The following is a 10912-nucleotide window of genomic DNA, read 5'->3' on the forward strand; positions in this document are numbered from 1 at the left end:
CACTACACGACCCAAGATATAATGGGTTTTAGTGTTATCTGTCTTGTACCGACAAAATTTTCTTGGCATCGGTCGTTGCAAGTGAAAAGACTCGACCGAAGCTGGCTTCCCCGAAGATCTGTGCCTCTACGGTTGCTGAACCTACACAGGCTACTGCGCACGTGTTGTATTGCTCGCTGCAAGCCCCGGGTGAGTCTAGTTGCAGGTTAGTGAAAATATGCTACCGAGCTAAGGTTGGAGTTGATGCGGATCACACGTGTACTTGTGCCACTGAGCCGGTGCGCGACAGCAGTCCATGGGTTAGGGTGCGGCGCGCCAGTCTCGGTCGTTTCTGCGGATTAGTTCGCGATCCCCCATCCACCGATCGACCACTTTAGCTGCCTGGCCGACCGCTGCTCTCCCCGGTTCTCAGCGACACCACCTGCCTCCGGCATCGTTGCATTATCGGGACACAGCTTCGTTCGTCCTCCACTAGCATCTCGGTGTCGTTGTTGCTCGATCTGTCTATATTTAGCGCGGCTTCACGACGAGCCGCTTTCTTTGTGTTTTCTGACGCCGCATTCCTCGGCCTTTTTTTGGCCGCTTCTAAACAGCTCGTCCACCGAGCATATTCCATAGGTCTGCTGTCAGCCGTGTACCCAGTCCAGTACTTGCTATCCGAAGTGGCTGCCATAAGGTGCACACCGAGGTCAAATATTTCGTCAGACTGACATCGACAGCCGGATTCTCCCGTCATTTCAGGCATGGCTATTCCCGAAGCCCTGACGCGGACGCTCAACATCGCCAGCAACACGGTCGTCAGAGAGGCAAAGGATTGGCTGCCGGCGTCTGCAAAAGGGCAATGGTCCTCCAGATTCAAAGCCAACGAGTCATCCTCCGGACAGTCGTTCTCCCCGTCCACAGCCGGCCAGACCACCTCATCCGCCCACTCAACAGCCTCCCTTCCTCGATTCAACCCTCCGCGCATACTGTCGCAGTACGACAACCACGATGACGACGAGCCCCAGTCGCCGTCCAAGTCGCGGCCGAGATCAACTTACTCGCGCTTACAAGCAGATATCATGATCCCGAGGCGCAATGTCACCCTCTCCCAGAAACTAGCCGCTGCCCTCGTCGGCGTCTGGTTTGTGATTTTTTTTGTCAAAATATTCCGCGACACTGGTCCCCAAGTGGACTTTGACCCTTTAAGGAACGAGATCCACAACAATAAGGCCATCGTGTCGCCAACGAATGCAAACATATATTATGTCGGTCGCTGGTCACGGAACAAAGCCCAGGGCTCCGCGACGGGATTGCTTGTATCGACTTATTTTCCTGGCACTTATTTCGACGTGCGGTTCACCGGAACGTCCTTGAGCATTCATCTCGGTAATCTCGACGATCCTGTCACAATGACCGTTCGGATAGACAACAGTAATACATACGAAATTCTTCCCTACGGCCGCGAGGTCGTGTCCCTGGCCAGCAGCCTTCCTGATGGAGAGCATGAGGCTAGAGTTCTGTTCAGCGGTGCCAGAAGGACTGACATTGAAGCTTTGTACGTTGACAAAGGAGAATCTTTGCTTCCCTACGTCGACAAGCAACACCCAAAGCGGCGCATAGTCGAGGTTTTCCAAGATACTTATAATAGTGTAAGTTGCTTGCATTCGTCTCTTTGTTTTTAATTGTTGCTGACAAACTAGTCACATCCCGATGTCCTTTCGTGGTCGTATCTACTTGGTAACAAATTCGATGTCGACCGGGTGCTAATATCTGGAAACGACATGTGCATGAGTAACTGCCCCAATGATATCATGGCCCTGGACAAGTTTTACTTCCTGGGCAGTCTATCAGCGGCTCGAGGGATGCCAAAATACTGGTACTTCGAAGAATACCGACCAAGTCTGATGATCCTGGATCTCGGCGTCGCCACCAAACGACTAATGGACAAGAAAATCATGTACAGGCTGCTCCTACCACAAGACGCTTCAAAAGTCTACTCTGAGGCATACATGAACTTCATCCGGCAAATCCGCAAGAAGGTACACAAGCGAGTGCCAATCCTCGTGCTTCGACCGTTCGACGGATCGCTAGAGACCGAAAGTCTGCAGGTCGTCCAGACACTTCGCCAGCAGGGAGACAAAAATGTGCATTGGATCGATACGACGAGTTGGGCTACTGGTGCATTGGATGACGAGGCCACCAAGCAGGAAAAGCGGGCATCGTTCTTGAGTTTGCACGCATGCCCGTTTTTGCGGCCGAGAGACGAATGCCAGTTCTTGTATCCTTTCGAGGGCAAGTTGGAAATCTAGTTGGCATTTTTGTGCTCCGCGGTCGTCATTACTGGCAATTTGTTATTTGGACATATTCATGTTTTGGCCGTACCAATTTGGCATTGGACTAGAAAAGTTCGCATTATTCCGGTATTTTGTATATACAAGTGTGGTTTGTCATAGCTCAATTGGAGAGCTTGTATTATAGATTCTTTATTGGCTAGTCATTGTATATGATGTTGGAATTTGGATGGTTATTTGTAATTTCTAATCAAATGAGAGGCGGACCTCAGCTATTAGTATCAACGCACCAGGGATGAGGGTCTCGTGTGCAGTTCGGCATTACGTCAGATTTGATAGCGACAACTTCCCACATTATCGCTGCGGGATTGCGTGCACACTCTGGCACGCATGCGCGTAACTTCTGTCATCGCCTCCCACAATCGGCCAGGTTCGTTTTCCATCCTTGTCTGCGGTGAACCGCCGAATCGTCGTCTCACGCACCACCACGACCACGATCAATACAGCCACTCCACTTGGCCGCCATTCACACCAATCGATCGGCGGGTCACCAACGATCATTATAGCAAATCATTCACCGCGCCAAAAATATAGACTCGTCGTTTCGCAATTCGGGCAGTCGGGTCCGGGACGAGGCTGCGCCTGCACACAGAAGACGGCTTTGAGCTTGCGCTATTCCGACGAACCATTCGCACCCGCACTCTTCCCATAATTTTATGTCCTCGCGGACCTGTCTGGGCTCGCCAGCACTATCGAGATTCGTGACTCGCGTCGCCGTGTACGTGCTGCCCTGGCCGCCAGTTATGCTGCTGACGATATATATAATGTCCTCGCCCAACGCAACAGTGCCGGTCCCTGGCTCGGGCGGCAGCCGCAATGAGACGAACAACACGCCGCTGGAAGACGGGCTTAATGTGCCGCTGCTGGTCGGGCTTGTTTCGACGCTCGGGTCGATCGTCGTGCTGGCGGTTTTCTTTGCGATTCTGTACTTCTTGTTTTACACCCGGCAGGGGCGAATTTTGTTGCATCGGGGTAGGCCGGGCGAGTACGATGACGAACAAGCGTTCCTGCGCGAGGAGGAGGAAGGGTTGCAGCATATGGACGATATTGCGCGAACGTCATATCTTCAAGCTAGGGGTGAGTAAGGATCGAACGATAATGTGCCCGTTATGATGGATCATGCAGACTTGGTGCGCGGCGCTTGGATAACGATCATGGTATCTTAAGCACCGAATGTTTTGGCGTATTTGTTGAACCAAGATCTGCAGAACGGGATGATATTGGACGGGTGACAATTTGCTGACAACTCCTCTTAGCGTTCCAAGAAGCGAATCCGCCCGACAGCATTCCTACAGACATCAGTTTATCACAGTTCATGGCCATCCAGGAGAAAGGAGTTTCAGCATGGGAATTTGAACCAGATTTCGAAAACGCAAACTGCTTCGTCGAAGCACGGACAGAAATTGCATTTTACGACTCTGAGTGTTGCGTGCAGACCAACTTGCCCGTCCCGAAACAGAACGACGTGTATTACTGGGAGGCCAAGCTGTACGACAAGCCAGAACAGACCTTGGTGTCAATCGGAATGTGCACGAAGCCATACCCAACGTTTCGGTTACCGGGATACCACAAGTACTCGGTCGCATACAACTCGCTCGGCGAGCGACGTAACAACATGCCGTTCCACGGCATTCCGTACGGCCCACAATTACAACAAGGCGATGTTATCGGTGTCGGTTTCCGGCCTCGGACAGGAACGATTTTCTTTACTCGCAACGGCAAGAAGCTTGACGATGCTGCACACGGTATGAAGTTCAACTTGTTCCCTACGGTAGGTGCGAACGGGCCATGCACGGTGCACGTCAACTTTGGGCAGGCGGGATTTGTCTTCATCGAGGCCAACGTCAAGAAGTGGGGTCTTGCGCCTGTGACTGGATCGCTTGCGCCTCCACCACCGTATGGCTCTGAGCAGGGTTCGATTCTGCTAGAAATCGGACGGGTTGGGTCCGGCAACAATAATTACGGCAGTTTTGGAGGCATGGGCAGCTACCGCGGCACCCGATCACCGTTCCCTCCCACGGTCTCTCACGACCACGACACGGTCGATAGCATAAACATGTCAAGCATTCGGGTCATCAGTGACCCATCTTCATCATCTGCAGCATTTCCTGCCGCACCTGGATCGGGGGTTAGAGTCGGACCGCATTTACCTACGAATCATAGAAACGTTAGTTTTCAGCCACAGCCACCGTCGAACCGGCCGCCAAGTTACACGTCAGAAACGGACGAACAAGCCGGGCCACCCGAGACCGCACATTTGTTGGGGCAGTCGCCTCCACCAGCGTTCGAGGACAATCGTTAGTTGTTTATTGCATATTTTTAAATGTTTATGATTATTGTTAATAATACGGTTGCACGCTTTGGTTGGTTGGTTCGGTGGATCGCTTTGTCGGGCATTTTTCTATTTCCTTTGGAGACAATCCATGCGGTAAGGGCGACATCTTGTTTGCAAAGGTTTTATGTACGAGTCTGATGGATGAAACGATAGTCGATCAGTTTTTGTGTGTGTTGTTTCGGCGCAGTTGTCCTTGGGTAATTGTTTGTCTCGTCGATTGTTATCTCGTTTCCCTCCCCCCCCCCCCCCCCCCCCCCCCCCACCTCTTCACAAACGCAGATTTGTTACTCATTTTGTTGCCTTGTTGTATATCCTCGTTATTTCTTACATTTGTTTAAAGTTCTTGGCATGTTGTGGAATTTTTGTGTCTGGTATAAAGCTGTAGGAGAGTAGAGTATTATTCATTCGTGGCCAGTTTATTTCTCTTATTTTCATTTTGTCGAAGTTAAGGCGTCGTGTATGGTAGAAGCAAAATGTTCCCGGAGGGATGATGTTGATTTATTTCTTTACTTATTTAGTGCTACAATTACTACTACCTAATATTACTGATATATGGAGTATGAAGTACGATTTTATAATAAGTTAGTGTGAATACATTAAGCACGAGCGGGTTGTGACTGAAAAGTTAAAGTCATCGCAAGTGAGCATCTGAGGATTAAGTATGATTTCTGCATGGGGTGGAGATAGGCAACAGAATAGTACGCCATATAGAGAGAACATGTACACACCATTTGGATATCCAGCGGGTGAAGGGGGGTTTTAATTTGGGCCTTGGTCCACTTGGTTTATGAGATCCATATGACGAGGCCCCTGAATTGTTGCTTAGGGTTGTTCCCTTAAGAGATCACACGCCAACTCGTATCGAAAATGTAGAAAATTTAAGACCAGCCACTGCAAACTCCAGTTGCCAGATCTTAAATTGACGAGTCCCGTCCAGTATTATGACAAGCCAGCCTCTAGTGTGTAAGGATTTTGCACCGGCGGAGGTGCAGGCCGTGCTTGAGAGCGAGGACGTAGATTGAATGCAATTTTTTGGTATCGGATTGTTGCTACAAGCAAGCTGGTCGTGCACGACTCACGAGTACTACTAATTCATGCACTTTTGTATTACTGTAAGACCGTAACGTCCTTGTTATTGTGTTCAAGTCCCTGGGGTTGTGGTGCGAATAAATATGCATAGTTACAAGGCTCGCTGCCTCTGACCCGAGTCGGTGTGAAATAAGTGTACTTGTCGCCATCGTACCTAATCTAATCTCTAGCGAACACCTTGGCGCAAGAGCAAGCCACGCAAAACACGGTGGCGTTGCCAGCAGGCGTCGACTAACTGCTGATGTCAGTAGTTCACTAGGACGACGGTTATTATCGGGGGCGGCAGTCAAGATGTGTTGTAGGCAGCCCGTGTCGGCGATTCTGATCCACGATGAAAATCCAGGAGGAGGACCAATCAACAATTTAGCAGTCTGACGCGCGACACCGGCTACATACATTACCCTTGCAGACTTACGTAAAACCAATTCCCAGTTAATAATATAAAAAGATTAGATTGCATTATACGTGGCCGGCAACCGTCGGAACTGCCAAGGCTTAACGCCGGGCAAACGCGGGGACTTCGGAAGTTGCTGAATCCAAGGCACCGTGACCAGGGCTTGCATTAGTCGCGACATGCCAATGCTCGCTACGCCTTTTAGTACGCGTCATGTACATAATAGGCATGGTCAACATAGACAAAGTGAATAATAATAAACAGTATTGACATATTGAAGCTACGAATGCGAATTCTGGCAGAATTAGCTACAGCTGCCTGCTTGTATCTGGGCGTGTGGTTCGCCAGTTTACGTACGACCTCTTTCGTGTGTGTGTGTTGTAAACCCTGCCAGTTCCCCCATCACTAACTGATACCAAGTACTACTATGTTACCTGCTGACGAGCCAAGTAATGCTGCCAGTTAGTTGGCGACCTCAATCAGCCTCGGCAGTGGCAGATCTCCCTTCTCTGTCTTCCAGTGGCTGGGGACCTCGGGTTCCCCGGTTTAGTGGACACTTAACTTATTATATAGGGTGGAACCATGACATCTAGTGACCATGCAAGGGTGCGGGTTTCGCGTGCGGCGGTCAACAGACTATCTGGTCAATCGGTCGTCCGCATCCTCTGAATTCTACAGTCAGGCAATATCTCGGATCCTGCACTCCCTAGGACGCAGGCCGGCATTTTTTTCATTAATGCAGTTTGGTTTTTTTGGTCATTAACGGCGCTATAATTAGTCAGTTCTGCACAGTCGGCCAGATCTCCTGCTGGACAGAGAAAAGAGCAAGATGGGCATATTTGGAGCTATCCAGCTTCCGAACGTGCGTGTCGGCAGTCTTATTCCGTCGTTTGGTCTATTTTCCGACTCGAAAGAGACAGACGACACACACTCTGTTCAAGCAAAGCAAGGTCGTATGTATATCCGTCGGTGAAAGGCGCCATTGCAAATGGTCGCGATGCTATTGCAGACGGACTGACATTTTGTACACAGACCGCATCCCCGGCGGCTTCCAAGATAGCGGCGATGAAAAATCTGTTCACAGCGTCCCATCGGCTGGTGCCGACACCGCTCACGACTCCGCCGGCCACCACGATAGCGATGACTTCGACACACAGCAGTCCGGTGCGAACTCGATCGTAACGACCGGAAGCAGCAGCGGGCGGACGGATCCGCTTTCTATGCATATTCTAAAACGGACCGGTACAGATCAGCTTATAACGCGAAGGTATAGTAGTGCCACTGCCGGTGGTTCTGCGACAGCCAGCGAGACTTCGAGTCCGTCCTTGCCGGGGATATTACTGCGGCGAGCGTCGAATATTAAACCCGAGAACCAATTGCAAGCTGGACAGGACAACAACACCACTGCAAATGTGAATGGTAGTATGGCCGACCCGTACCGGAGGAAACACGTGTCGTTTCTGTCACGCATAACCGGACAACACAACGGCAAGCGCCACGACGATTCAGACTCGGACGAGTACGGGCCAAATCATACTTTGGATAAATCCGGACATAGGCGGTCGGAAGGATACAATGCGGCCATATTTTCGCAGCCGATTGGATACGTGCCGCAATTCCCTGAACCGCCGAAGTACATTCGTATGCGGTCGCATGGAAAAGTTTCAAAGGAGTTTGACCGGCTGTTTCTTGCCCAGGAGCTCTATCGGAAACCGATAGATTCAGATTCGCAGTCGTCAGCAGCGGCGTCTACATCTTCGCTGCCATTGCCGCCGCACAAAAGGGGCGCGATTTGGTCACTCAAGTTCAGCAAGGATGGAAAGTACCTGGCAACTGGAGGCGAGGACAGGATCGTGCGGGTGTGGTCAGTCATAGGGACACAAGAAGAGCGGGAGAGATATGAGAAAGAAGAGGAAGAGCAGCAAGATCCGCTTGCTCCAGACTCAGCCTCGATCCATTCCCATTCACATCGGTCGCGCGCGCATGCACGAAGTCGCAAGCACAAACTGAATGCTCCTGTTTTCCGGCCAGATCCCCACAGGGAATTTATCGGGCACAAGGGCGACGTGCTGGATATTTCGTGGAGTAAGAATAATTTCCTGTTGTCCTCGTCTATGGACAAGACCGTCCGACTATGGCATGTTTCGGTCGAGGAATGTCTATGTTGCTTCCAGCACCAGGATTTTGTCACGTCAATCGCATTCCACCCATTAGACGATCGATTTTTCCTTTCTGGTTCATTGGACTACAGACTGAGATTGTGGAGTATACCAGACAAGACCGTAGTCTACTGGAATGATCTGTCAAACTACATCACTGCCGTCGCATTCTCTTCAGATGGAGAGACAGCAATCGCCGGATGTTTCACTGGCCTCTGTTTCTTTTACGAGACTGAGGGTCTCCGATATCGAACGCGAATGCACGTACGGTCGTCACATGGTCGAAATTCTAAAGGCGCAAAGATCACAGGTATCGACTTGTTGCAAAGGTCACCGGATTCGGTATCAACTGACGCACGATTATTGATAACGAGTAATGACTCGCGAGTGAGACTGTACAATTATCGGGATAAGACGTTGGAAGCCAAATTGAAAGGTAACGAGAACACGTTTTCTCAGATTAAGGCCACATCGTCGGAAGACGGGCGGTATGTCATTTGTGGGAGTGAGGACAATCGGGTGTACATCTGGGACATGTTCGCTGGCAAGTCTGGTAATAGTCGAAAAGATAAACATCCATATGAGTATTTCACCGGTGAGTTCGAGTATTGACGTTTTGGTGTATTTCGACTACTGACAGGTCAGTAGCCCACTCCGAGACCGTTACAGAGGCTGTGTTTGCGCCAATGAAAACCATCCATCTGTTGTCCCAGTCCGGCGATCCGATATACGATCTGTGCACACCGCCTCCGGTAAGGCTGGTCCCGCCGGAGCAGGATTCGGAAACTGGCAAAGCCCGTCCGAGGAATCCACCGACGTCACATCCCAACGGTAATATCATTGTCACAGCCGACCAGACCGGTCACATCAAGATTTTCCGGCAGGACTGTGCGCACGAGAAACGAAAGCAGACGGATGAGGCAGCGGTATTGCTGAACAAGACCGTAATATCTGCTGGTGGAACGAGACCGTCCGCATTGGCGACCGCATCCCCTAGAAGTTCACTGACGTCGCCAGGAAATGTAACGCCCCCAAGGTCGCGGAGCGCGATGAGCTCTTCGTCGGTGGCGCGAGCGTCGAGAAGTCTCTCGCGATTAGGAAGGCGAAAATCCAGCGATACTGCCCCGACGACTCCGACAACGACACAGGTCCCCGCTCAGGGAACAAAGTCGGCTGGTCAGCTCGAGTCGGCAATCCGAAACGACCCGTCGTTGGCCTATTACCGTGAATCAATCCCGCCTGATCGGGAATCCCTCACGATCGATAACAACTTGTTATCTCCGGCAACACGGTCATTCTCCAACGGGTTTTTCTCTGAAAGCGACGAATCCGGGGACGAAGACAATGTACATACTGCAGACGAGTTGACGTGCTCGCGCTGCGGAGGACAAAATTTCAAGGCATCGATTACGGCGCGGAGGGAAACGAAACTGGTTTGCGCGACTTGCGGTTTGGTCATGACGGCGTGATTGGTGTTGTACAATGTAATCCTAGTTTTATTCAACGACTTACACCTAGCATTTGACCCGGTGTTGCATGCGCTACGGGATATAGAGTAGTGAAGCTCGCTGGAGGCTATTTGTACACTAGTTTGCCTTGGGAGAACACTTTTTGAGTTTGAAGTGATACCTGATAATACATAACAAAACCACAGTCTTAATCGAAAAACCCCTCAACGAATGCTGCAAAAAGACTACATGACGTCATGTCCATACGTCATCTGCAACTGGACAGTTACATTCTCGCGCCCTAACCCTGGCGAATTGCTCTTCCCAGCCGACGCGGGGCATAGCGAGATTCTGCGAAGTGGCGTGCCTTATCGACCAGTCCCTGTGCCATCCGAGACTAAGTCCAGATAAACTTGATCGTTTTTCGAGGTGTGCGCAAAGTACACTTTATATACAACAAGTTTATTTAGTTTCGCAAAACTTAGTCAGAGGCTACTGAAACTGTACCGATCGTTAAATACGTTGCAAGATGAGTTTCGTTGCCGACGTCCTATTGCTTTTTATCACGATTATCTGTGAGTGGGCCGGCTCTACTACTGGACTCAAAAACATGCACCGACATACTAACAGTCGAATTGTGTAGTTCCTCCGTTTGGAGTGTTCATAATAGGCGGATGTTCGGTTGATTTGCTGATCAACATCGCCCTGACATCGCTGGGTACGTGATCGGCGTCGTAGGATTCTCCTATATGGGGTGCTGGTATTGATTTTTACAAATAGGATACTTCCCCGGTCATATCCACGCTTTCTATTTGGTATGTCTTTCTTTGTTCCGCCGTTGTTCTGGTGAAATGGGACGAGAGCTCACGTCTTGTAGGAGTACGTCTACATGCAACGACGGGATTACGGCTTACTTGAGCCGTTCGAACCTGCGCCTGGTGTTTACTCGGATGCGATTAATACCGGTGGCAGACAGGTATATGGTGCGGTCATTGTAGAGGAGACAGTTGTTGCCTAAGCTGCTGTCGATTGTTGTGCCTTGGTCAACCGCGGATTCGTGACGATTTTGGATGTGAGTAGCAATATGTGTGCGATGGGTTGTAACATATTTGTTGCGTGGGCGTGTTTGGACACGTGACTGATTTAAAATATCT

General features: G+C 50.4%; 4 protein-coding genes across 4 annotated transcripts; all 4 read left to right on the forward strand.

Moving 5' to 3' along the window:
• Positions 1-386: 386 nt before the first annotated feature.
• On the forward strand, positions 387-2575 carry POJ06DRAFT_298333 (uncharacterized protein). Its single transcript, XM_056190648.1, has 2 exons — positions 387-1631; positions 1683-2575. The coding sequence occupies exons 1-2, from the start codon at positions 744-746 to the stop codon at positions 2289-2291; spliced, it is 1497 nt and encodes a 498-aa protein (XP_056047368.1). The 5' UTR covers positions 387-743; the 3' UTR covers positions 2292-2575.
• A 16-nt stretch (positions 2576-2591) lies between these two features.
• Positions 2592-4907, forward strand: POJ06DRAFT_243146 (concanavalin A-like lectin). The gene is made up of 2 exons (XM_056186317.1): positions 2592-3410; positions 3590-4907. The coding sequence occupies exons 1-2, from the start codon at positions 2990-2992 to the stop codon at positions 4633-4635; spliced, it is 1467 nt and encodes a 488-aa protein (XP_056047369.1). The 5' UTR covers positions 2592-2989; the 3' UTR covers positions 4636-4907.
• Positions 4908-6980: 2073 nt separating this feature from the next.
• Positions 6981-9779, forward strand: POJ06DRAFT_279555 (WD40-repeat-containing domain protein; the record flags this gene model as incomplete). Its single annotated transcript, XM_056189823.1, has 3 exons — positions 6981-7104; positions 7184-8905; positions 8959-9779. 3 exons carry the CDS (start codon positions 6981-6983, stop codon positions 9777-9779), a joined length of 2667 nt encoding a protein of 888 aa, XP_056047370.1.
• Positions 9780-10053: 274 nt separating this feature from the next.
• Positions 10054-10904, forward strand: POJ06DRAFT_243153 (uncharacterized protein). Its single transcript, XM_056186318.1, has 4 exons — positions 10054-10333; positions 10402-10476; positions 10539-10573; positions 10636-10904. The coding sequence occupies exons 1-4, from the start codon at positions 10288-10290 to the stop codon at positions 10774-10776; spliced, it is 297 nt and encodes a 98-aa protein (XP_056047371.1). The 5' UTR covers positions 10054-10287; the 3' UTR covers positions 10777-10904.
• Positions 10905-10912: the final 8 nt, after the last annotated feature.

This window comes from Lipomyces tetrasporus (genome assembly GCF_029532465.1).
Source record: "Lipomyces tetrasporus strain NRRL Y-64009 chromosome Unknown POJ06scaffold_1, whole genome shotgun sequence".
NCBI lineage: Eukaryota > Fungi > Ascomycota > Lipomycetes > Lipomycetales > Lipomycetaceae > Lipomyces > Lipomyces tetrasporus.